The 25,639-nt window shown below is 35.5% G+C and overlaps 1 protein-coding gene across 3 annotated transcripts in view; it reads right to left on the reverse strand.

The window, feature by feature from the left end:
- The window catches only part of LOC113227326 (receptor expression-enhancing protein 5), a 29,435-nt gene that overhangs the window by 2,588 nt on the left and 1,208 nt on the right, over positions 1-25,639 (reverse strand). Inside the window, exons 3-4 of one of the 3 annotated variants that reach the window (XM_026460220.1) lie at positions 6,637-6,760; positions 844-887 (exon numbers count right to left, since the gene is read on the reverse strand). In XM_026460220.1, coding sequence (XP_026316005.1) covers positions 874-887; positions 6,637-6,760 — 138 coding nt within the window. In that variant the 3' untranslated portion in view covers positions 844-873. Of the gene's footprint in view, positions 1-843; positions 888-915; positions 2,369-6,636; positions 6,761-25,639 lie in introns of those variants that run through there. The other 2 variants (XM_026460218.1, XM_026460219.1) reach the window with 2 other exon arrangements.

Here is a 25,639-nt window from a genome sequence, read left to right on the forward strand (position 1 = left end):
ATAAGGCCCAACGACTACAATTGTGCCATTGAGTCCTATTATAAGTACCTATTAGTCACATTTCAGTTACTTCGCTCTTTACTCACGTAATAACATTTTTTGAATATTTTTCTCTATTACGTTAAATTAAAAGTTTATGTTTTTTTTTTAAAAAGGGCAAATACAATAATAATTTCTGTATAAAACATGCATTTTATATATTGAGCATAAATAAACTATTTAATATAAAAAACGGTCGGAAAGGCGTTTAGTGGGACGATTTGATGGGTTTGAAGGGTGGTGAGAAATCGCCAAAGACAGGGAGCACTGGAGGATTTTGGGGGAGAACTTTGCCCAGTAGTGGGACACACTACGTTAATAAAAAAAAAATATTTTAACTATTATTTTTATCAGAAATTCAGTCATTTATCTCGTATTTCGGTAAACAATTTAACTCACATTCATACACTGTCGAAGCATGCAGTTAAAAAAGTGCTCCTAGACACACTTTTAACTTTACTAAATTATCATGACACCGAAAACCTGTTAATGTGAAGAAATCCACGTCATCAATTCAACAATGTTAATAAAAAATTTATATATAATTCGTTAATCTATTTATGATACTATTTATACTTGAGACTTATTTTCACTGCCTCCTCCACGCACTTCCTACACCGTTAAAGCCGTAATTGTTAACATTATATACTACAGTTATCTAGCTAGTTGCAATTGTAGGTGTGCTAAAGCAGTTAATATATTTTTTTAAGTAAGCATTAAAATACAATTAGAATGAGGGCTACATCGTAAGAAACGCAGTTAAATACATTAAAAGCTACTTAATTTTGACATAGTTCCACTTACCAATGGTGTTCTAATTTACTATTAACTGATTTAGTCCATTTTACCTAAAACCAGGTACATAGTTAGTAATTGAACATTTATTTTTGTGCAGTGGTAAAAAAATTATAAAACTACTTTTAATTTTCAAAATAGACATTAATGTAGTCTTTGAAAAAACAATAGGGTGCAGACAAATTAAGGTCGGAAGCCTACCCATCGGATCAGCACCGCGTGGATACCCACAGGTGAGCTTTATGCGAGAGTGTAGATAGGTAAGACTTGACGCTTATAATTAATATTGACTGTGTAAGACACGTACATAGTTGACCTTTTAAAACAATATCAATCGTAGGCCAGATAGATTCACGAATTTTCGAAAGCTTTCTTTATCAACACTCAACAATACTCGAGCAACGTGATACCGGTCAGGACGCTATGTAGTAGTCAAAGTTTTACTTGCAAACGATTGGGAGAAAATGTTTATTCCTAATTTTCGTTGCTTTTCCGATATCAGAAGATATTTGTTGTTAGGAATGGTAATGGAATAACTTTGCTCGCTTACGAACATATTGTGGTTCGTTTTCGAACGAGTTGGGCTCGTATTTTCAGTTTTTTCTGCTAGATTAATGAAATAAGTTTCGTTTTTGTTGCAAAATTACGTCGCAGTAAGAGCAGTTTATTCGTTCGTTTTCTGCTAGTGCAACTTAGTCATCAGAAATGCTTTACATGAGCTGAATCAGGTGATATAATCAGCATTTTACGGGGATGCCGATGACGTCTAATGCGTACGGTACGGTAGATATCAAATATTTACGCTGATGATCAGTTGCCGTTTTTAGCCTGGTTTGATTTGTCATAAAATTGTTTGCGAAAAATGCCGTAAGGCCCGGCGCTCATTGGCGGGACTGCACAGCAGTGGACTTTTAAGTGACGAATAGTAATATACCTTACAGTTACGAAATTATAGTTGACATGTCAATGGTAATGGTCGTAGTTACGAAAACAAAATTTCGGTAAGCTTTGGGATACCGAGTCGGCAGCCTACTAAATGCCTAGGCAGGCTTTTACGTTTAACGTTACGATTAATTTCAATAGATAGCTAGGCGTCAGCACGATGTCGCGACGGTATGCTTCGGCTTCGGATGGCGAAGGGCCAATGCCCCTTGCCATACCGTCTCGCCAATGGGCGCCGGCCCTAAGTATCCTGACAAACATGGCAGACGGCCTGCGAATTTTTGACATAAACGAGTACTCCAAGGCGTACTTTTGGGATATTTGTGATGAATCCACGTTTCTTTCATATATGTTACGTACTTCACTGGTAGAAATTTGACGTAAATATCAAAACCCTAAATTGGCTAATAATACAAAAACAAAAAAAATGTAGATACTTATAAGGAAATTACGCATCTTGAACAAAACTATGGCGGAGGCGCGCCGCGATCGCTGAGCTTCTTTATAGAGGAATCAATCTTTTCTTCGTACTTTTTAATTGTTTCTCTCGCTATCTCTGCACTTGTTCGTCGTTCACCGTGTTGCCTATATCCTTAAAAAGGATGAGGTCATGAGGTCTTTGTTCATAAGTCTACCGGTCAGGCCCCGTACAATAACAGAAGTGTTGCAAATCCAGTGGTACAGTAATGCTGAGTGCTTTTTACCACACGGAATCCAACCGGTAGTTTGTCGCGGGATCGCGATTGTAGGTGTGTAATAAATAACTAACAATGTTTTCGCCTAAAATGCACGGAGAATGAAAATGAAAAAGACTAATTTATTTAAGTACGTAGTAGTAATATTATTTAAGTATTTCTAACCCAATTTAATACATTCGAAGACAGTTGAACCAAAAAAAGGAATAAAGAAATAGTGTAAGGACAGCGCGTATCAAATTTAGTTTTTTTTTAATGTAAAGTAGAAGGCAAACGACGAAACGAGCCACTGGGTGGGAGGAGATGGTGATCGTCGCCCACGGATATCTGTAACATTAGAGGAGCTGCCAATCTTTGAGAGCCTTGTTGAATCGCTTTTTTTTTATTGTTTACTGTACAAAATATAATTTACTGTACAATACAATAAGTTATAAGTATTCATAGAGTCTACAGTTTGTTGACGCAAAAAGAAATCTAAGGTACGGTAAAAGTAGTACGTATAAACTCAGATAGGGCAACGTCCATTTTGGACTCGCAAAATTTTGAAGTCTCGACCGGTTGACAATTTGCATATCCAATAAAATACATTATCAAATAAATAATATTATTTAAATTCATAAAACTTTGAAATAAGTTGGAGAAAAAAATCGAAAATGCGTAAAAAAAGATTTGTTTTTGAACGTAGCATGACTTCCATTTCGATTAGTTTAAGTCTCGTTCACACTTGCAATGATTTTTGAGACAGTTTCTTCAACCTGTCCCTAGTAAAAAATATAACTCCAGTGCAATTAAAAATACCTAATAGGGAAATATGAATGAAACTGTTTGTCTGCGATTGAGGGCAGTCAACTTGCATTCACCTGGTTCAAGAATGTATGGAACTTGAGCATTGTTGATAGTACACAATACGATGATTGAAATTTTTATAACCGCATCGTAATTATCTTGTGAAGATAGCCATTTGAGTCCGATTGGACTGTTCTACCGTGTCTATTCTTTTTTGCAGGACGGACCTCCAAGCTCTGAGGACACTATTAAGCTTGTACAGGCTGCCGAAGCGGAGTATAATACAAAATGTCTTGAATAGATATAACGCGAACGTTGTTTTCGGTCTCAGTGAATAATAGCCACACGAGTGTCGGCTTAATTAAGATCTGCTGCCGCAAACTTTACAGGCGTTTCCACTCAAAGAAGGCGTTAGTTTCGAGCAAAACTTTGCAGATTCCTTTCAAGTTGTTCATTGGTAGTCGTCACCGCTGTATATACTTGCTCACCGGCCTAATAATCGCGATGGGGTGTTTGTTTAGAAACCGGGTGATATTATTTGTCTAATCTGCCGTCCGCTAACTAATAAGCGGCCAAGTGACAAAATATTTTTTTGAGATATTTGGTATATCCACTTTAAAGTTAAAAATAAAATGTTGTATGAGTAACTACACGATATATTCAAGCATAGACATTAATCAGAAACATACAACAATAAAGTTTCCTCGATAGATAAAAATCACGAAATGACCTCTAATTTTCACATTTTTTCGATTTATCCTCGAAATGCTACAGGTTATTAGGACAAAAATTAGATAATTAATTATATTTATGCATGATCGACAACTGTCACTACGGATTTTTTTTTAATCCCTTTAGTTTTAGAGTTATTCCGCTAAAACGAATTTGGTACTTTTAATGCGCAAAATTCAACATCTCCTGTCGCATGTCACGCGAACTTCAGGCATATATTTGTTTCACAAATTTGGGCGGAGCCAACGTCAAAACTTTTTTGGCATGAGAGCTCTTAAACAGTGGTAGTAAAATTTTTCGTCTATACATCTATAGCCTGCTATGAGGTCTAATTGGCCATACTGCCAGATTACAATAGGTTATAGGTAACTTAGGTTGCAATTTTGTTTATAGATTAATTTTGTGACATTTTGTCGAGGGAAATCGTTATTATCTTTATGGTGGCCATTTTCAAAATTGACAATTAAAAATCATGATTTAATTTTTTTTATGTTTTCACCCATTTATTTGGGTAAGCAAAGGCATCTTACAGCCTGTTCACATATATACTCCCGGACACATAATTCGAGCCACCTCGCATTTTTGTCTTAAAGGCCTAGAATCCAAAAGTAGTGTTATGGTCAAAGAATATGTTTTCCTCCAGTTTTGCAAATCCAAATTTCCAACAAGGATTTATGGAAAGGACGTTTAGTATACTAGTTTCAAAATTGTTTAATAATTTTTGATCAATCAAACCTTGTTTAAGTTTAGGGCATTTAATACTGAAATGAGAGATGGCTCGATTTATAAGTCCGGGAGTGTAGTATGTATCCCTTGTTTTGTTGGAAATAATTGCATTAATAAAATATATACAAATGAAAATGTAATGATTTTTTTTATGTTGTAGATATTCCAAGGATTCGCACGACGCGTTTCGCTTCCACATTTAAATAGCGAACGGCTATGGAGTGAAATTCCCCGCTTGCAGACTAGTTCCCTGAACGCTGTAACTTGGGCCTTTTAAGGTGAGAGTGAATAGGCATTTTTTAGGCGTGCATACTCCATCGTCGAACTCATTGCCACTTCCCATCAGGTGAGATGGAGGTCAAATGCGCACTTACTTTTTAAAAAAAAAATTGCTGCCCCGAGAGAAATTTCGATTTGTACAGGCGTATTTAGTTCTGTGTACCTAACACAATGTCTTGGAAGTACCATAAGTTCTACATTTTGGTGAAAAAATATAGACAACAGCACTAATTGCAAATAAAACATTTTGATAGTTCCTAGAAATTGACAGTGCTTTTTTGGAGCTACAAAGAAAATTAAAAAAAATATTAAAGTATAAGCTATCTTTATTTATTAAACAACCTAAAAATGTTGATAGTAACAAATGGTGGACTGTATACTATAATATAGTCTACTGTATCTCTTCTGACAATTCAATTTCTTTAAATAAAACTATATGATACGGAAGCATTTTAGCGAAATACCATGTTAAGGCATTACGAACTTCAAGGAGAGCGACTCAGGTAGTTTAATTTATCAAAGACAAATCAAATGAGTCTTGTGTAGTTATGACGATTATCTAAGCATATTTTCTCTCCGTCTAGGTTTTCAATTATAACAGAAAGATACAGATGCCTATTATATACATCATAATACGCCAAAACTTAACGCAGTGCTAAACCCAAAGTTATAATGGCATAAAGACCCGGAGCTCAGAGAAGTCAAATCACAAATGGCCTTCGAAACGTTCAAAAGCCAAGACTACACAAATGGGACCCGTAACTTTAGATGAGTTTAATTATTGATGGACATTGACCATTACGGACGATTAGTTTTCCTTTTTATCGGAATTTTGATAAAATTCATTTCATTCATAAAAAAGCTTGTAAAATGACAACATAAATGTCGAGTTTTAAAAAAAGCTTATTAATAACCTTTTTAGAGACATTGAGAAGCTAAAGCTGTCAAAAACCTGCACCAAAGTCAACTTGGACTCTTGACATTGACTTGAATTTTTTTAAAGCCATTAAGTACACCCAAACACGTATCCTCAAAAGCACTTCCTTTTAACTTAGCAATACCTTTAATCAGAATGCCCCAATTTTTTTATGTCTGCATGGATGTTTTTGACAACTTTTCTCGCTTGTTTCTCTAAGTATTTGGCGGTCTCCGCAATTTCCTTTAGAGTTTCGTCTAAAAACATCATAAAGTCACTTATTAAATACAAAACACGTATTTTTCTACTAAAATGTTCGTTTTGTATAATGCTTTTAACAATTGAATGAACTTCGTTGAACATTGCTTGATTTTATTGGATAATTGTAATGGCAATAGGGGATTAATATTAATTCTAGCGCAAAATGAACATGACAAGCAAAATTTACATTTTAAACATTTGAATTTTGTATTAATCATTTATATATATATGATGACTGACAATAACTGTTAAACGCGATTTGTTTATGGACGCGGTTCTGTTATACGGACTAACAGTCTCGAACGACAGTCTGATGTTCAGAATTGAATGTCAAATCCTACAGATTTTGGTAACTCATTGTATATGCAGGAATTACCGAAGATCAGAAATAACTTCACGCTTAACATTGATTAGACGTTTAGGGCTTGGTAAGTGGTGTTTAAACCGAACGAAGCTTTAACTTACCAGAATTGGCAATGTCGTCAATACGGCCGTGGTTCTTCAGGTAATAGGGGCGGATGAGGCGATGGTAGATGATCAGCGAGCCGTTGTAATCAGTAGGGAGGTAGCACCATATTATGAAGATGCACTGGAAATACACATTAAAATATATTATTTACTAGCAAACATATACATATTTTAAGTCCAACTAACTAGATTTGGACCTATGCAATGGTGTGGAGATTTAAAAAACTTTTTTCTCTATCGACAATATTCGGTGAACAATAGAACTTGGACCTTTTCAAGACGAGAGTGCATAGACTTTAAATGTATAGGTATGCATGCTCCATTGTCGACTTCACCGTCACTTTCCATCAGGTGAGATGCAGGTCAAATACGCAATTATTTTTTAACCGACTCCCAAAAAGGAGGAGTTTAATTCGACTGTATTTTTTTGTATGTAGGTATGTTACGCGATAACTCGTTGAACGTGTGAACATATTTCGATGGTTCTTTTTTGTTGGAAAGAGGATACCTTGGTAGTAGTCCCATTTGAATTTGAAGAAAATATTCCTCCGCCAAGGGTGACAAACTTTTGAGGCCTGTTTTTTAGTACTCTGTACCGAGATTATTTATTAAAAAAAAGAAAATATATAAAAATTAAAACCACCTCCGGACACAGCTTAACTTCAACGTGAAACTGGAATGGCAATAGGAAAAAAGCAGAACAAAATGTTCCACCAGTTCGGTATTGTTATCAACACAAAGACCGAACGAACAAAAAACCCAATCCGAATGGACTCCAATCAGTGCTTGTTGCATCAATCTTACGAATTTGTCTATGTGCTTGCTGCACATTAATAATAATAGACTAGTACAGTATTTTCACACAAAATAGATGAATATCATGATATTCAATAAAAATTATAAAATGTTCCACCGTTTATTATGTCACCTAATTAATTTTTTTTCTGCAGTATGTTCAGTAGGTAGGAGCGAGATAAAATTCTTAACTAGAAAATTATAGTCATAGGTGTCATAGTGTCATAGGTGATAGATACCAGGGCCGCAGGGGTCTCAGGAGGATAAGTATTAAATATATAAATTATTTAATTCTCGCGCATGCTCACGCATTTCTCGGAGGCTCTTGGTTCGTTTCTAGTTTGTACGTTACACAATTGATCATAAAGTTAATTATGCTATATTACAAAAATTCGCTTCCACTCCAATCCGCCGCAATATAAATTGAACCTTAGTATGCGGGCTTGTTGGCCCAGGTGGACAGGGACTTCGGCCATAAGAACGTCCTATAGATAATAGACTAATTTCTTAGAAACTAGCAAACCACTCAGTTCAATAAAGTAAATTACATTTAGATAATCTCGTTTCAAGGTGTCGGTGAACTAAATTAAGCGTAAAGTATGGCGATTCTGATGTTCATGTGGTTATTATTATCTCTCTTAGTTGATTTGCAGTCAAATTGGGTTGTTGTAATATATTAGGCCTTATTCAGAGTGGCGGCGGGCGCGGATGCGTGTAAATCAAATGTACGTATAGAGCTCGTTGCGTTCAGTGGCCGCGCGGGTAGATATTGGCTAGGTCCGTCTGTACCTTTCACAGTGCTTGGTCTAGCGTCTAGCGACTTCGGCCCTGTGAAAGGGAAGACGCCAAGACCAGCGCGCCCGCATCCGCCGCCGCGCCAGCGCCTGCACTCTGAATGAGCTCTTAGTGTTGCTCGATGCAAGACCAAGATGAGACTAACCCAGTCTTGAATGAATGAATGAATGAAATATTCTTTATTGCACATAAAATTACAATTAAAATACAATACAATAGCTTAAGTATAATAGTAGTAGTAAGTCAATGTGCAACAGGCGGCCTTATTGCTATGTAGCAAATTCTTCCAGGCAACCTTAGGATAGACATTTCGGATATGCAAAACTTCTTGTCTTTGAGTCTTGGTGTCGCGTCAGACCGCAATGTATAATGGCACAATTACGCATTTTTCGCGTATTCGACTGGTATTTATCTACGATAACGGTTGAGCGTGTTCTGAAGTGTAGCAGCGGCAAGTAAGTGAATTTCACTTACATTGGACACGCGAAGTACGTACACTTGCGGCGTCTATCTAGATATATGTCTGTGATCAATATCTAACGCCTATATCTGAGATTGACGTAACTGCGAGAAGCAAGAGTCTCGCAGACTCGTGTCCACTTGCATTAAATTAAGTTCGTCTTAAACCAATGATTGCAATGCAAAAGAGATTCTTAATGTTCTTAATACATTGTGTTAAGAGAATCTTATGAATTTAAGCATTGGTTTAAGACATACTTAAATTTAGTGCAAATGGACATTAATCGTGTTCTTGTTCAAATGTTGCAGAGCCGGTCTTGGTCTTGCATATATTCACAAAATTAATCAAAACAATCAAGAACTTGTTCAAGCAATTCTACTTATTGCCTCCGTGGCCGAACGGTTACCATGCCGGACTGCCATGCAGAGGTCCCAGGTCGGGAGAAATATTTGTATAGCCTACATTTATTTCTCTCGCGAGTTTGGGTGTAATTTGTGGTTGTCTATGAGTGTGTCCACGGCACCCGCGACACAGGGTTTCCCCAGTGCGGGGCTATGTTGTGTGTGTGCGTGACTTAACATCTGGACTACCCAATAATATTATGTTGAACTTCCGAATCAAATACTAACTTAGTGATGTATGTTCTATGTTGCACTAATAATAGTATTTCCTTATGATGGTATAGTTTAACAAGCAATGTAAGGTGACTCGGAATTAGTAGAGGCGAAGCTGCAGAGCCTTGAACACCGCCGTGAAGTTGCCTGCTTATCGGTATTCTACAGGATATATCACGGAGTATGTGCGATGGAATTGCATAATTGTTTCCGTCTTCCTCTTTCCATCATCGGGGGACTTGACGTGGGGTGCGTTTCCACCCTTACGTTGTGGATATTCCCAGGATTCGCACATTTACATGTATATGGCGAGCGGCTAGAGAGTGGATTTCCCTACCTGCGGATTTATTCCCCGAACGCTATAACTTGGACCTTTTCAAGGCGAGAGTGAATAGGCATTATGTAAGTGTGCAGGCTACATCGTCGACCGCATCATCGCTTTCCATCAGATGAGATGGAGGTCAAATGCGCACTAATTTTTTATTGAAAAATAAGCACAAACTGAAAAAGGAGCTAAACAGCGTAGGTATTATTTTTTTGTCAAAGAATTTTCGAATCTAAACCGCGTGGATATTATTTTTTCAAACAAACCAGCGTTTCGGACTCTTTACAGGTGTTCTTTACGGCTGACATATGTATACAGAGTACAAACGTGTAAGACGCCAAAAATTAAAGACCTACAAAAACATTCCACAAAGATTGATGGCATTGTCTATCTCTTTATCTTATGCAGACTTTGGATATGAGCCAAGGCAATGCCAATGGAGACAAACATTCTGAACAGTGGAAACAATTATTATTTGGGATTTACCGTTTAAAATATTTTATGTGTGTTGAATAGATGATAGAGTATGAAAGACACTACCAGAAGCTCAAATATAGTTGTTTATGTAGAGTCATTCATAAATTTCGTTAAATTCATTTCTGTGTTTTAATAAACCTGAAAAGAATAAAAATGGACTTTTTTCTGGAGCTTTAGGAGCTATAAGCATTCACATTGCTCCAAAAGGAATTTAGATATTGTTTTTCTGTTATAATATAAAAGTTTTTTTTTAAATTAACTTTAATTTCAACTTTCAAACTTTTGAGACGTTTTTATCAATATTTCTATGATACTACTTATTAGTTCTATGATACTTTAAGTTACAACACGAATCTAGCGATACTTCTTACACCAAATTCCAACAATCCGTTCAAGATTAAGTAGAAAAACAAAAGCAGTAAAACTATTTCCAAAAATAGTTTTTACTGTACCGTAGAATAAAATTATTCACGAGAAAGCTGAAGTTGGATTTTAAAGCAATTCTAGTGACGCCATGAGAAAAAGAAATAGCAGAGCTCTTTATGAGTTCGTCCAAAGAAGTACCGCCGCCCACCTGCAACGTGAGCATTACTGTGTTTCGGTTTTGAAGGTTAAGGGTTCTGGTGAAATTACAGGCACGTGGGACTTATCAACTTATGTCTCAGGGTGACGAGGGCAGTAGCAGTGCATCTCAGATGTTTGTGATTTAAAGCTCTGAGTGGTAGTGCAATTGCACCAGGCGTACGACTTGTTCGCCCCGTCACTTGGTATCGTAACAAAAAAATGTGCAAATAAAATTATTTACGTAGATTAATTCTGTAATATCATTGCAAGTGATGTTAAGGTTATAATGTCCAAAAATAAACTCAACTATGACTATAAGTACGGAGCAGTCGTGCACAATATCAAGAATGACATAATTGTCAACCTTGAAAACGCCCCGGGTCATTTCATATCACCTGTTTGTTATGTACCTACTAAATCAGCGATGTAATAAATAATAGTACTACGTGAAATGCGCCACGCTTGAAAACGTACGTGTGAGAACATTATTTTAAGCAACAAGTTGATTTCTTTTTTGTTAAAAAAAGTGCGCGCATTTGACCTCCATCTCACCTAATGGAAAGAGACGACGAGGTCGATGATGGAATATGCACACATAAACCAATCTCGCTTTGAAAAGGCACAAATTATACAGTTCAAGGAATAAGTTTGCAGGCATCCCTGGAATCCCTGGAATATCCACAACATAGGGATCGCCTACGTCTGGTCCACCGATGATGGAAAGGGGAACACGGAATCAAATTATGCAATTCCATCGCATACTTTCCGTGTTAATGTTGCAATCATGCTGTAGAATAGTATACTTATATTCTTGAGCCTAATCGAGTTTTTGCAATTAATTTGATACCGTACATGCAATGGGAGTAAAATGGATGACGTTTATTTTTTGTCAGACTGCAGTAATTATATAGTAAGTAAAATTAGGTACATTGTATTCAACCTGCAAACAGTTGTGCAAATATTGTTAGAATTTAATGTTAGGTCTCTATAGTTTCAAATTAATGTAAGTACCTACAGCAGAATTTGTAAATTCTAAGTATTCTTTATTCATGTAGAAGCAATGTGCCAAAAGCCATTTTGTCAATTGTAATTTAAGAGTGTAACAATTTAATTTCATTTGGTTATTTAATAAAAATAATTTCTAGTTTCAATTTTGTTTCCGTTTTAATTAATTGCATAATTGAAAGGTGTTCCTTTAAATTAAGATACTATGTTTCTATAAGGAATTAATTCTTATAAATGTCCTTTCGAATCGGTGCCATAAAAGTATAGGATGTTTTAATTTAGTCGATTAAATTCCCAGATGAGGCAAACAACTTTTTAAATCTTGCTTTTAAGAATGCAGTATTACTTTCTTTTAAAAATAAAATGATCCTATCTACAATTTTAAATTAAAGTATAAAGAAAATGGTCATTGTCAGTTTCGTCATCGCGCGCAACACTTGCCGGTTAGTGCACTTCTATACATTGGCCTTAAGAAGCGAGGCGCTTCCAAAAATTTTAACATCAGAAGTGGGATCTAACCCAACTCAAACTGAAAATATCGAGTATGATAAGTAAATCTGTGTAACAAAACGTTAGCGCGTTCTATTTCGATTGCCACGCCATCTATTGGTGTAAAATAAGTACTATTTATCTTTGAATGCAGTATTACTTATAAACTTAGAGTATACAATCCTACGGTATAGAGCGCGCATATCGCACTAGTCGCCTAGTTCGCAGCGTAGGCAAGTAAACTATAGCTAATTATATTGATGAGTAGGTGACGTTTAGGGATTGGACCGCTACTGTTGCACGATATCGACATTGGTTCAATAATAATCTGTTAGTTAGATTATGGTTTGTAAAATAAAAGATCCAGTGCAGGATTTTTTTAATAAATCAAATAATAATTATCTATTATTAATATAATTTTTATTGACCGCTAAAAAGCGTAAGCTTATTATAAAGCTGTCTTTTAGTTTTCTTAATATTTAACTTTCGAACTAAATATTTCACGCGTATATCAATATATTTTTGAATCACAGCTCTTAGCAAATGTAGTAAATGATTGCTGCAAGGTTCTTGTTCAAATAAATGCGCGTGAAGCACATGAAATATATCTGTACCAATGAACAACTTCAGCGTTTTATTGACCATGCTTCGAGCATCACGATCTGCTTCATTTTTCGATTCTATATTACTTTTGACTATTTTTTCAGCGGCATTACATAAATGAATCACGTCCTCAGATGGATACATAAGACCTCCTCTGTCTTTAAATAATATAAACGAATTATAATGAGAAGGTGTCGTTGCTATTAAAGCAGATAAACAGTCAACGCACTCTATTTTACATAGTAAATATCTTGTTACATATCCAGCAATATAGGAGATGACGTGCTGTGAAATAATTGAGTAATCTACCGTTGTGGGTAAATTCACATCATCTTCAAAATTACTCATAAATTGTTCGTCAACAATAGCATCATCCTCTTGTGAACATGACCTGTGTCCTTTAGTAGTTAAATTTATGTGATTAACGGATGAAGAACAGGTTAACAGAGTAATTTGTTCCAAGGACGCACAGTTTCCGGAAAAGTTTTCTTTAAGCTCCATATGCACCAAAAGCTTTTTGTAGATAGCTTTGAATTGGGAGACCGACGGATTATTATTAAACCCACCATGGGATCGTATCACTGAAAAAAGGATCTCCAGATGGTCCTGGCTTATTTTGTACATAGCCAAGAAATTAATTTTTTTTTCTTGCTTAACCAGCCTTATGTACAACTCTTTCATGCTCTCAATGCACACACAAAGTCCGAGAAATCCAATTTTGTTTCGTGAATGTACAATCTGTCGATTTTCATTTGGGAACACTAATGTCTGTAGGTATGTTTTAGCATTTTCTAGAAATGTTATATATTTTGTCTCATTATTCTCATTGATGGGAGCTTTGAAGTCAATTCCCAGAAATTTCCGGGAATTGAAAATGTCAAAAACATTGTTTATCACATGAGTAAAATTTACCGTTGCAGCAGAGTTTGCAAAATTTAACAAATGCAGCCTTTTATCACAAAATTCAATAGCTTTTGCCACACTAGCGCTGAATAATTGTACTGCTAGTTTTACCTTCATTACTTGATTCTTAAAATGAAGATGTCTTGTTGTTAATTTGTTAGCTAAGTGAAAATTTTCATTTTCCTGCAAAGTGTTAAGCTCAACAAAATATTGCCATTTAATAAGTCCTCCATTGTTATCTTGAAAAACCTTTTTACTTTCTAAAGTATTTCTGACAAGTTTGACCATATGGCATGGATCAAGAAACACATAGATAGACTGTTCCGTCTCAGGGTGCGGAAAATAGGTTTTTAACTGTCCTAGATCAAATGAACAGCCGAGCTCGCGAGCCATAGCCATGTTTGCCGGACAACCATCGAATGTCATCGATACAACTTCTACGCCGACTTCGTGACAATTGGAAAGGCACATTCGAACTAAATTTGCTCTTTGATCTCCTGTAACGCCATCCACCAAAAAATATCCCACAGGGATTTTCCATCGTCCGTTTACCGCCACCAAAAGAAATACCAGGGCTTGTGTACACAATGCGGTTGTATCTCCGGGTACATCAATTCCTGCTCCAAAGTCCACAAAACCTTCAACTTTGTTGCCATCAAACTCTTTTAGCTTACGTATGGCCATTTCATCGGTAACTAAATTACATAAAATTTTATTTTCGGTCGCCTTTACTTTTTCGCGAAGAGCATTAAATGCTTCGGCAGTAAAACCTGGAGACGCATTGAGGCATTGGTACCATTTCCGGATTGTACTTGGGTGTGGGAGACATGTGTTAAATGTACTCCTTATGTACGAGTAGGCCTTCGGAGAATAAAAATGGAGTGTTAGCGCAAATGTGCGGAGCTCTGGTGAATATTTCTTGCCTTTATTCATCATTCTCTTAAGGAGAGCTGCTGCAGAAACTTCACACGATTCTAGAAGAGCAACTTGCTCTTGTGTAATGAATCTCTTTTCTTTTAATTCGTCTAATACTTGAGACATATTATTAATTTTTTTTTTCAAACGCTGGCGTGTTGCGTAAAGCGCATTGCATCGCATTCGGCGACGTTTAGCTACATCTTTTAATCGAATAATTTGTTTTTTCAATTTTTGTTTTCTTGGGGTATCGCCGACATTTGGGAGAAGTGGACATACGGCTGAAGGCACTTCATGATCAATATGCATATTGTTTGAAGTAGATGGTTCGTGCTCTGCAAACGGTACTTCGCCTGAATTTAATGACGCTGCTTCCGTCGAATTATTATCAGCAGGTGTTGATTGACCAAGAAAAAGGGATGGGACAGCCGTACTTATTAATTTGCGTAGTCCTTTTTTCGTTTCATAGATATTGGAATCATGAAAGTGTACTGAACAAACTTTATTCCATATGTTTGGCTTAAAACTTGTTCGTTTTAAAGCGACAATCCACTTGTTCATCAAATTTCGGTCCTTTGGAAAGCTGAAATATAAGAAAACTTGAAAATTTATTTTATTTATTTTTTATTTACTTCATTCTTCACCTACCAAAATTTTTCAAAATCAATTAAGTAATTTAGACGTTATATAGTAACAATTCATAATTTACTTTTACGCTATAATAAATAATAAGCGCATTAAAAATATTAAAAAGTGGATATATCGTAAAAATTACAACGCACACACATGTAAATTATTTTGAAGTAATAGATAATAAAAAAACAGCCGTATTTACATAAAAAAAGTTTTACAACGTTTAAACTAGTCAACTGTTTTGTCACTATTTTTCAAATTCATAATATCATTTCAAAGAAAGAGATAAAAATATAAATTATCGACTGCAGCATTGGTCGCGTCACATCACTACAATCTCGAGTGGGGAGTGCGGTGCGCGGGCGTACCTATGCGTGCTCGCCTCTCCCGCCTCCTTCACCCCCGTGCTTCGTAATTTGTTTTAATAAAATAAGTATTTTAATCGACTTACCGATGAAATGTGATACTGGATTTCAATTTTGTCTGTTTTCTAGTATCGTTTTTGCAAGATTCAACTGCACATTTGACCATTTTAATCCGTAAATAGCAAAAAATCTTTTGGGGAACGCACACTGATAGCACTTGACAACGACTGCGAGCGCTCGTGGCGGGAACGTCATTTTGTTCTCACTTGTGCCTATTGTTCCCACTTCTTTGCGCGCGCTCTATACCGTAGGATTGTATACTCTAAGCTTATAAATATAAAATGATGTCTCCAGGCAAAATATCTTATTTACAATATTAAAACAACTTCCTCGGTGTCCCAGAGTCGTAGGACGCCCTCTATATAATACGCACAGGGTAAGGTTTTTACATAATTAAGCCTTTTAAAAGGAACGTCGGATTATTTTATATTACATTTCAATAAATCGGTACGTTTGCTGTAGGTTACTACACACTAATACACTAACTATATTGCAATTAAGTACAGTTTAATCGCAAACAATATAAGTTAGTAAAAGCTAAACCTACTTTTTTTAGAAATAGGTTAAAAGAGTAGGGTTGCTCTAAGTCGAAGATTTAAGTTTTAAGGTATTTGAGGATGTATTATTTAATGTTATGGAAATAGTAATATTGGGTTTTGAAATAGATTTCTGGTAGTAATTTTCATCTTTTTATTTAAATGTTTGTTACACTGAAATTTGATTTTAATGAAATTGGTAACTAAAGTATTTCACTTATTATCCCCCCAGTGCGCGTTGAAGAGACCTTGGGGGGCAGGGGTCTCAGAAGCAATTGGGGGGCGTTGACACTGTCCAGGGGGTGCTAAAGCATTTAAAAAATTACCTGAATTATTTGCATAAACTGAATTTGTGTTAAGTTAACATAAAAAATACGTGTTTTCAATTATTTTTTGAGGCGGTGAGCGTTGAAATTTTTTTATCTTGCCTAAGTAAGTCAAACAGTTTGGGAACCTACGGTCTGTCTTATGAAGTGTCAAGGACCTAAAACCGACTACAATAGACAAATTGACACGCTTGGAAGACATACTCTGAACGCTAAAATATGGCATTTTCAAGACGTGAGCGAGTAGGCGTTATTTAGGTTTGCATATTCCATTGTCGACCTTATCGTCACTTTCCATCAAGTGAGATTTAGGTCAAATGCGTACTTAAACTTTTGTAATAAGCAAAAATTTAAATAAACTAATGCCAGAACTATAAAATTAACTTTCGCAAATTAAGAGTTAAACGACTTATACAAGAAATAACAGAAGGAACTAACAAAAAAATGGAGAAATGACTAGAGGCGGTAGTTTTGTAAGTGTGCAGTAAAAAGGCTCTGCCTCAGCATAAATGACGATACTATTCTATCAGGGTTATAAATGTTAAGAGCCGACACTACTTCGGGTCGAATGAAAATTTTACTTATACGGTACTAATACGGTTCATTTTGCTTGGGAAGAGCGGCAGGACACTGGCTTTATTTCAGAATTTATTTCTTTACAAACGAAATTAAAGCCGTTTGAAAAATATATATAGTATACTATAACGTGTTCTATTTAGTTCAGTTGATATTAACAAAATCACTGTTATATGTAAAGTACCCCTTGAATAAAGAGGTTTTCTTGTAAAATATCGAGGTAAATTTGTGTTTAATTTCTATCGTGAAAATTTTTAAGAATCGTGTGTTCACACCGTATAGTAATCAGTGTATACATCGACTTACAATTATGGACGTCGGGTCCGCGATAAAGTGTCCGAACTTATAGGGCGTTGAAATCGTATACAGAGCGTCATTCACGCTTTAGTCTTCGTTTGTTCGACTGACAGCGAAGCAAGCAAAATTAGACAGTACTGCGATGACATTACAATTTAAATTCAACGTTTTAGCTTTTTCATATTCCTTTACATGTCACTACGTTTAAATAGGTTGACTTGGGACATTTTTTTCGCGGTTTTTGTATTAGACCCGTCGTCCATTTATTTGTAAGTCAATGAGTGTATTTCTTAAATTTTACTATATATTTTTTGCAAAGTGTTTGATTCAACACTTTCACTATTATGCGGAATCAACCGAAGCCATTTGAGGCTGTATCGACTATTAACAGAGACGCCATTACTTTCTACTGGAATTATCCTTTCGTTTTAAAATGACGACCAAAAAAATATTTTTTCCTCATCATCAGGCAATACCTGTGCGTGTTGATATAAATAAACAATAAAGAACTGATTGGCTGTTTTCGGTTTCCTGTAAACAAAAACGAATTCTCCCGTTGTCGTAAAAGAGATACAAAGGATCGGTCGCATTCTGTGTAATTTCGTCTCCATTGCAATCGTCAATTTATCGTAATATATACGAACCAATCGGAGAGCGTGAGCGAAATTGACGTAACCTTGTTTGATTGATTTTGATTGGTTAATAATTGAAAAAACCATAAAAGACAGGATATCATAAATCAGTAGCATCACTGTACACTATTATGAAAACTATAACGGCGCGTTCAAATTAGCTGCTGTTAGTCGCGCTGCAGCCGCGCGATTGTCACTTTTCATACAATTTCTAGAAACGCTGCAACCGTGCGGCGACCGCGACCGCGCGACAGTCGCGCTGCAGTCACGGTTAGTGAGGTGTACATGTTCATTTTTCAAATTAACTACGATGGACGAAAATTGAGTTGAAGAATTTATAGAGAATGCAAAACAACAACCCGCAATATGGGATATCAGCTCCGCCAGTTATCCTAATCGAGTGGAAAAAAAGGTATAAGAAAATTTATTCTAATTATAAGTCGTTCTTCTGCACAAATAGTGTTTCCGAAGATAGTTTCTTGTTGTTGAATATGGCTTTCTAAGAGTTGAAGTAATTCAATAAACATGGTTCTATCCATTCTAATGTACTTAATTATCGAATTTTTTGTCGTCATATTGCCGAATCTTGTAGTGTTTATGTTAATTATTTTGACAAAATAAAGGTCGCGAACGGATTCTAATACGTTCTGGTATTCTTTTTATTATTTTTTCTTCAGTTTTCACAAAATAAGTGTAAGTAACTGAGTCGAAAGATAAAACATCACTAAAAATTTGGTCGCACTCCAGCAGCGCGACGGTCACGCAGCCACCGCGCGGTTGCAGCGCGACCGCCACGCGGCTGCAGCGTTGTTGCAGCGCGTCTAACACCGGCTAATTTGAATGCGACCTAAAGGATCGCAATTTATTTCTGACCTCTTAGGTTTCCGCGATTGTTACATGTTCTTTACTAAATTAAAAATAATATATCAGGGCTGATGGCTGTGGCATAAACTGAATGGAAGTCCTTTTGCGTACGCCACAACCGCACAAATGACAGCACAACATTTGTAGTAATTATATTTAGTTTTGTTTGCTTTTCGTCTGTTTTGATTTGTTTTATGTTGTTTCCTTTATGTTTTGTATTTTTTATTTTGTTTATTAATTCTTTTTATTTTTGTTTTGCTTGTCTAAGTGTTATTAATATTTTTTTTTGTATCTAAGTGTTTTGGTGTTGCATTGCATTCTATTCTAAAACTAGTAACTTTTAAACTATTGTTAGAGTCTGTGCAAAATAAGGTGGTAGGGTGGTGGTAGTCAATATTAAAAATAACTGATTCGTGGTTTTACCATCTCAGTCCTCAGTCAGTCAGGGCCTTTAAAGGGCCCGAAACATTGGTTTGTTTTGAATAATTATAATTTTTTTCTTAAAAAAATCGATATCAAAAGTTAGCTCCGCATACGCTTTGTTCGTCACCGTGGTCTCTTCAATGATAACTCAAACGCATGATGTGTAAGTCCTCGTCAAAACGAATAATATGAGCCTAAACACAAGGTAGCCGCTGTGTACTGTTTAGAAGCTTCTCTCATCAATCTGCCATTTCTGTTATCAGACTCAGACCAGCTCTAGGCCACCATAAATAACATTTTACTTTCATTGGAATTACATTTACATGTATGTGTCAAGTGTTATTAAAATCGACTAACGGAAAGTGGGTGAAATTCAATAAATTGAATTTGCCACCCTTAGGCTCAATTTACATTCCTGCGGAACGGAGTTGAGGCGAATTTTCGTAACATAGCATAATGAACTTTATAGTTCATTGTGTAACGTACAAACTAGAAACGAGCCTAAATCTTCCGCGGAATGCGCGAGCTTTCGTTACGTTGTACCATTCGAGAGATGTACGTTACACGGTTAATCATAAAGTTTATTAAGCTATGTTACAAAAATTCGCTCCCACTCCGTTCCGCCACAATGTAAATTGAGCCTTAAAAGTGATATATTTTCTTCAAATTTCAGTGTGACCACTCACTACTAAGGTACCCCTTTTCAACAATAAAAAAAAATCACCGAAATCAGTTCAGAAATTAGGGAGTCATCGCATAACATACACATAAAAACAATACAGTCGAGGTAAGAACCTCTTTTTTTTAATCTGATAAAAAACAAATATACACGGTTAAGAAAAAAAATATTTTAATTTTCAATAATAATAACGCACACCATACCTCGCACTAGGGACACCTGTATCGCGGGTGCCATGGACACACACGTAGACAACCACACTTTAAACCCAAACACATGAGAAATAAATATAGGTCATACAAACATTTCTCCCGGCCCAGGAATCGAACCCGGAAACTCTGTGTGGCAGACCAGCATTTCACCTCTTCAAAAATTCGACTACTATTGACTTTGACATCAATGTTTGTGTCATCGTTGCAAGAGTTTGTACTACTTATAAAATAACATTACCGACTGACCCCTCATAGCCTTTAAATGAATAATACTTTCCATCAATTCTTATCATGAACTCCCCATATTCATAATACGACATCATAAAGTACACTATAATAGTTCTTATGTGTACACAATATGGTTGACAATTGTTAATGTTAAAGGTTTTAACCACGTTGATTCCTATTTGTTCAAGTGTTATTCCATTAAACTTCAATTTCAGGTGTGTTTGTGAGTCATGGAAAACTACAACATAATGCTTGCAGAATGAAATCGATTTTCTACGGCGAATCATTCAGGGAAAAGATTCATTTAGACTATGTCAAAAAAAAGAGAAAAGAGCGACGTGGTTCGAAAATAGTTCGAGAACGACAAGGATTTTTTTCGACATATCGTTCAGAGAAATACATATTTTGGCCAAGTCGAGTACGAGGTAGTCGTAAACAACATCGACGTGGTTCAAAATTATCAAAGATCTCACAACATAAATATTTCAGAATTATGTACCTTCTTCATCTTATAATTAAGCCGAAAACATTTTCGTCGTAATTTATAAATCTTAGAGAATTAACAACGTAATTATTGCACAACGTAACCGATATAATGCGTCTTGACGTCAAAGGAAATATTTATTTTGACCACAATAAGGAATTAAGATCGATAAGGCTCAAAAATCTCGAAGCTTCATCTGACATCAGAAAACCGTATGGAACAACACAGTTGATACGTAGAGGTTTGCCAAGAACGTCGCAAACATCCTTGTGGCTTAGGTAAAAAAAAAAGCGTATAAGCATGATTGGCAATTGGCAAGATAAAATTGGTTCGCGTAGCCCAGAGTTAGTAGTTATAAATATGAATAGGCATTATCGACTGTGTATGTATGTTATCAACAAGCCAAATCGTGTAACTGAATTGCCATTTTTAATTTTTACCACTTGCATTATCACGTACGTATGTAAGAATCACTTTCTGTCGTGTCTAACACAATTAAAAGCGCGTTCCCATTATGTCGTAACGTTTTATTTATCGTTGGACGACTGTCGCGTTTAGTATGTTCCCATATCACGAGTAAATGTCGTGACTGTGTCGTAGACTTTTATTTTAACGTTGAACGACTATCGTGTCTAGCTGTTCCTACTAAATCATGACGACAATTTCTCGTTTCACGGCAGCCGCCTAATCGTTTGCACGACAGAATCGTTTGAAGCTACGATTATCTGTCGTCACATTTTAATCGTGACGTTTTATTTATCGTCTGACGACTGTCGTTCTAGCTATTCACATTGTCTCGACAGTCTGGTGTCGTAGCATCAAAAAAGTCATGAACGACAGTTAATCATGTTGCACTATATGTGCGAACGACTTCATTTAAATATACAAGCCACAACACTTTAAACTGCACGACTCGTCACGACATAATGGGAACGCCCTAAGTTAACAACCCTATACATTTATTATCATAATTGAAAAACTAATGCCGATAGACCTTGAATTACTAAAACTAAGAATCAATCCGTGCAGACTGAGAGTAATTGGGATGCTAGTTGCATAAGATAATTAATGATAATTGGCATGATTAGATCTGTTTTAATTAGAGTAACAGCGGTATACGCAACTGGCCCTTGGGTCACTTACTGAAGGTGTTTCAAAGTATGTAGATAACAATAGCACCATATATATTCGGCATTGACAATATACTATGATATATATAATATGACGATACCCTAATCTACCACTTCTTAACCAGAGGAAACCTAATATTAAATTTACCATGAGCTTTTCGGTGAAGGAAAACATCCCCGCACTACATCCCCTTTACAGGTCCCATGGTCAGTCAACCGTGACCATGGGACCAGTAAAGGAACCGGAAAAGGTTGTTTTATTTGAAAAAACAAATATACGCGATTTAATTCCGGAAAAGTAGTTGCATTTCCTATGTATATATAGATAATTTTTTTTAATTTCAACAGGGTAATCAAATAATCGCAAATAGTCCCACCGGGAAGATGAAAAATATTTTTTCTGTGTGTTCGATCTTTGGATTCATAATCAAACAATTTTAAGTAATGCCTTGAGCCCTAGACACTTTTGATTAGTGTATTTGTTACAATTTTCACACACACCTTCCGCCGCATCAACACTAATCTGCTTTATATGCTTCGACCAGCAGCGTAACGAGTGGGTTAAAGGAATTTTTGGCCCGGCCTTTATTTATGACGTCCTTAATGTGATCGTGGTAAGTTCGCCATGGTCAGCCCTTTCCAAATTGCCCACTTGACCTCACACTCGCTATATAAATCTGTTTCAACAATCTTCTTTAATGAATCCCGTTCTCTAACTTTGTCACTACTTTTGCACGCCTAAACGCTCCATTACCTGCCTCCGTGGCCGAACAGTTACAATGCCGGAATGTCACATAGGTCCCAGGTTCGATACCCGGGCTGGGAGAAATATTTGGATAGGCTACATTTATTTTTCTCCTGAGTTTGGGTGTAATTTGTGGTTGTCTATGTGTATGTCCATGGCACCCGCGACACTCCTTGAACTATGCGGTTAAATCAGGAAAACTTTGTGAATTGGGTTAATAGAATAGGAAAAATGTTAAACGTAACTGAACAAATGTAGCATTGTTATAAGGCTCAATAACACATTTAAAAATGATGCTGCTCATTTACAAATTTAGTAAGTTACGACATAGGCTGTTAACAGATTGACTACATGTTTGCAGTTAATGCGTGAAGTCGTTATCCAAGATCTCGACTGCATGAAGTTAATTACTCGTTAACCCAGAAACTTGTGTGACTTTAGTAACTATTCTGCCGTCTATTCATTAACACGCGGCTAAGTGACAAATGGTCAAATATCCGTTTTAAACAGCATAAGATAGAGCACAAAATTATCTTTTAAAAACAGTTAAAATTAGTTAAAGTGTTCGACTTATCGGAACTTACCCAAACGATGCATAGCTGATATATTATTAAACATTTCAGTATTCTAAAACTCAAAAAATGATTTTGTCACTAACCCGCACTTTAATTTGCGGACGCAGGTGTTGTAAAAATATAAACACCAGTCCTACTGGTAATTGCTATACATATAGTTCTTAAAAATTTACAGTAATTTTATTTAGAATTAGAAAATAATGGAACATAAAGAACGAAACAAAGTACATCAATAACCTTTGCACATTACTGAACACACTTGTATATGAGAAAGGTTCTGGAATTGAATATTGATTACCTGAACTGAGTGCAAAACATATAACTATATACTCGTAGTTGTAACATAATGTTGTAAAAACCTATACTGATAAAAAACAAACCATTTACCGTTTACCATTCGAGAGCACTAGTGCGTCAATTAACGAAGTCATTAAAAAATAATGAGTCAATGATAATAAGTTACATTTTAATAATGTAGCGACAATAATTTTAAGGTTAAATTTTTGAAGTATAAATAGTGCAGAGATTGTCCGTGTTGGTTAATTGCAACTGCTCCCTATAGGCATTTGTACGAAAATATCCTTAAGTATTATTAATGAAGAAATAAAAAAAAAAAGGAAAAATTCCTTTGATCCGACTGGATCACGTTGAGGCAACAGACACTGGTTCGTGTTCAGTCGGATCAATGGAATTTTTCTTTGTGTTTGTTCAATCTTTGTATCTAAACTTTTAACAAAATAATAGATGAATATCATGGTAAAATAAAAATATCCTTAAGAATATATCCTCTACCCACCAAAGTTGGAGACATGTCATTGAGGGATAAGTATCCCGTGTTATTTTTAAAATACTAGTAATAACAATCACAGGACTATATTACAGTCGAAAGTTATTTTGATCATGATCATTTACGGAAGATTGCAATGATTACTCCAATCAATTAACCCCGAAACATGGCGCTGTGAACCGTTACAATAAGTAAAGTATAGGATATAAGAAAACAAGTCTTCCACATATAAAACAGGTTAACAGGCATTAGCAGATAGACACAGTCATGTGAGATCATAACAATATTTTAAGAAATGATAGTTAGGTGATGTTTTAATTATAAACACCCTTGTCAAAAACCATCATGTGACAAGAAAGATTACAATACATATGTTTCAAAAGTAAAAGAGTAGAGAAAAAACAATGTAACTATAAAAGAAGCAATACCACGCTTGATAATGGTTGGAGATTATTCTGAAAGGTTTAATCTTAGATAACAGTCTGGTATGTGTATGTTAGGTGTTATATACTTTTACTGTTCCATTTGTCAAGTTATAGTGACGAGAATAAAATGCAGATATATTCCATAAATAGAAAGATAATAACAAACTTTGATGGTGATATCAGTATTGACTTTGGACATTAATATTTATGTTAATAAGCTGAAGAAATTAGTTTTTTTAAATTACATAATAAAAAATTACAATTGTTCCATCACTATTATTTAATATTTAATACTATTTAATATTTAATATTATTTAACATATAAATGTTATTTAATAGGTTTTAAATTGCAAAACATTACACTTAAACTTAATTCATATGGCAAGAGCCAAAGAGGCCTTTGTAACTAAGAAAACAATGTCTATTCAATCAAAAAATATACAACCATAATATACATATATATACAGTTCTACCATTCTACTGGAATGAAACTTCTCATTTATTCCTTTGCGGTAAAGTAGACGGGAATAGAAATAATATGAAACGTACATTTGACTGTTTCACTGGAATTATCATAAGAGATAATAATGTAAATGATGCAAAACTGATAGCTAACAAGATGAGCTTTAATTTGTAACCTTTGTTATGTGGAGATGGTTTGTTCCACTCTCTGACATTATAATGTAGAATTTGCATTGAAAATTGGTTAACTAGATATGGTAGGTTTTATACGAGTCTCACTGTCATGTTTTACAGTTTTAAAAGATTTGTGAAGAATCTTTTAAAACTGTAATAATTTTAAAACAGCTATGGTTGATTACTCTGCTACTCAACCACCAAACAGGTATCAACAATTGTCAATGGACAAGTTTCTTTTTGGACTTGTCCCACAGTTCTATCATTGTCTTGTTTGTCAATTATTAAGAAGAATCCATTTTCCTTCACAAGTAATAATATTATGTAATAGTCTTTCCAATGAATTTTTTTTATAATCTAATTTGAAAAGGCCTGATACGCTCGAGCCTTTCAAATTCTCAAATTTCAAAATCAGGCTCTGGGCATCAATAGGGCTCATATA

This window comes from Hyposmocoma kahamanoa, unplaced genomic scaffold (genome assembly GCF_003589595.1).
Source record: "Hyposmocoma kahamanoa isolate Upper Pololo Valley unplaced genomic scaffold, ASM358959v1 210, whole genome shotgun sequence".
Taxonomy (NCBI): domain Eukaryota; kingdom Metazoa; phylum Arthropoda; class Insecta; order Lepidoptera; family Cosmopterigidae; genus Hyposmocoma; species Hyposmocoma kahamanoa.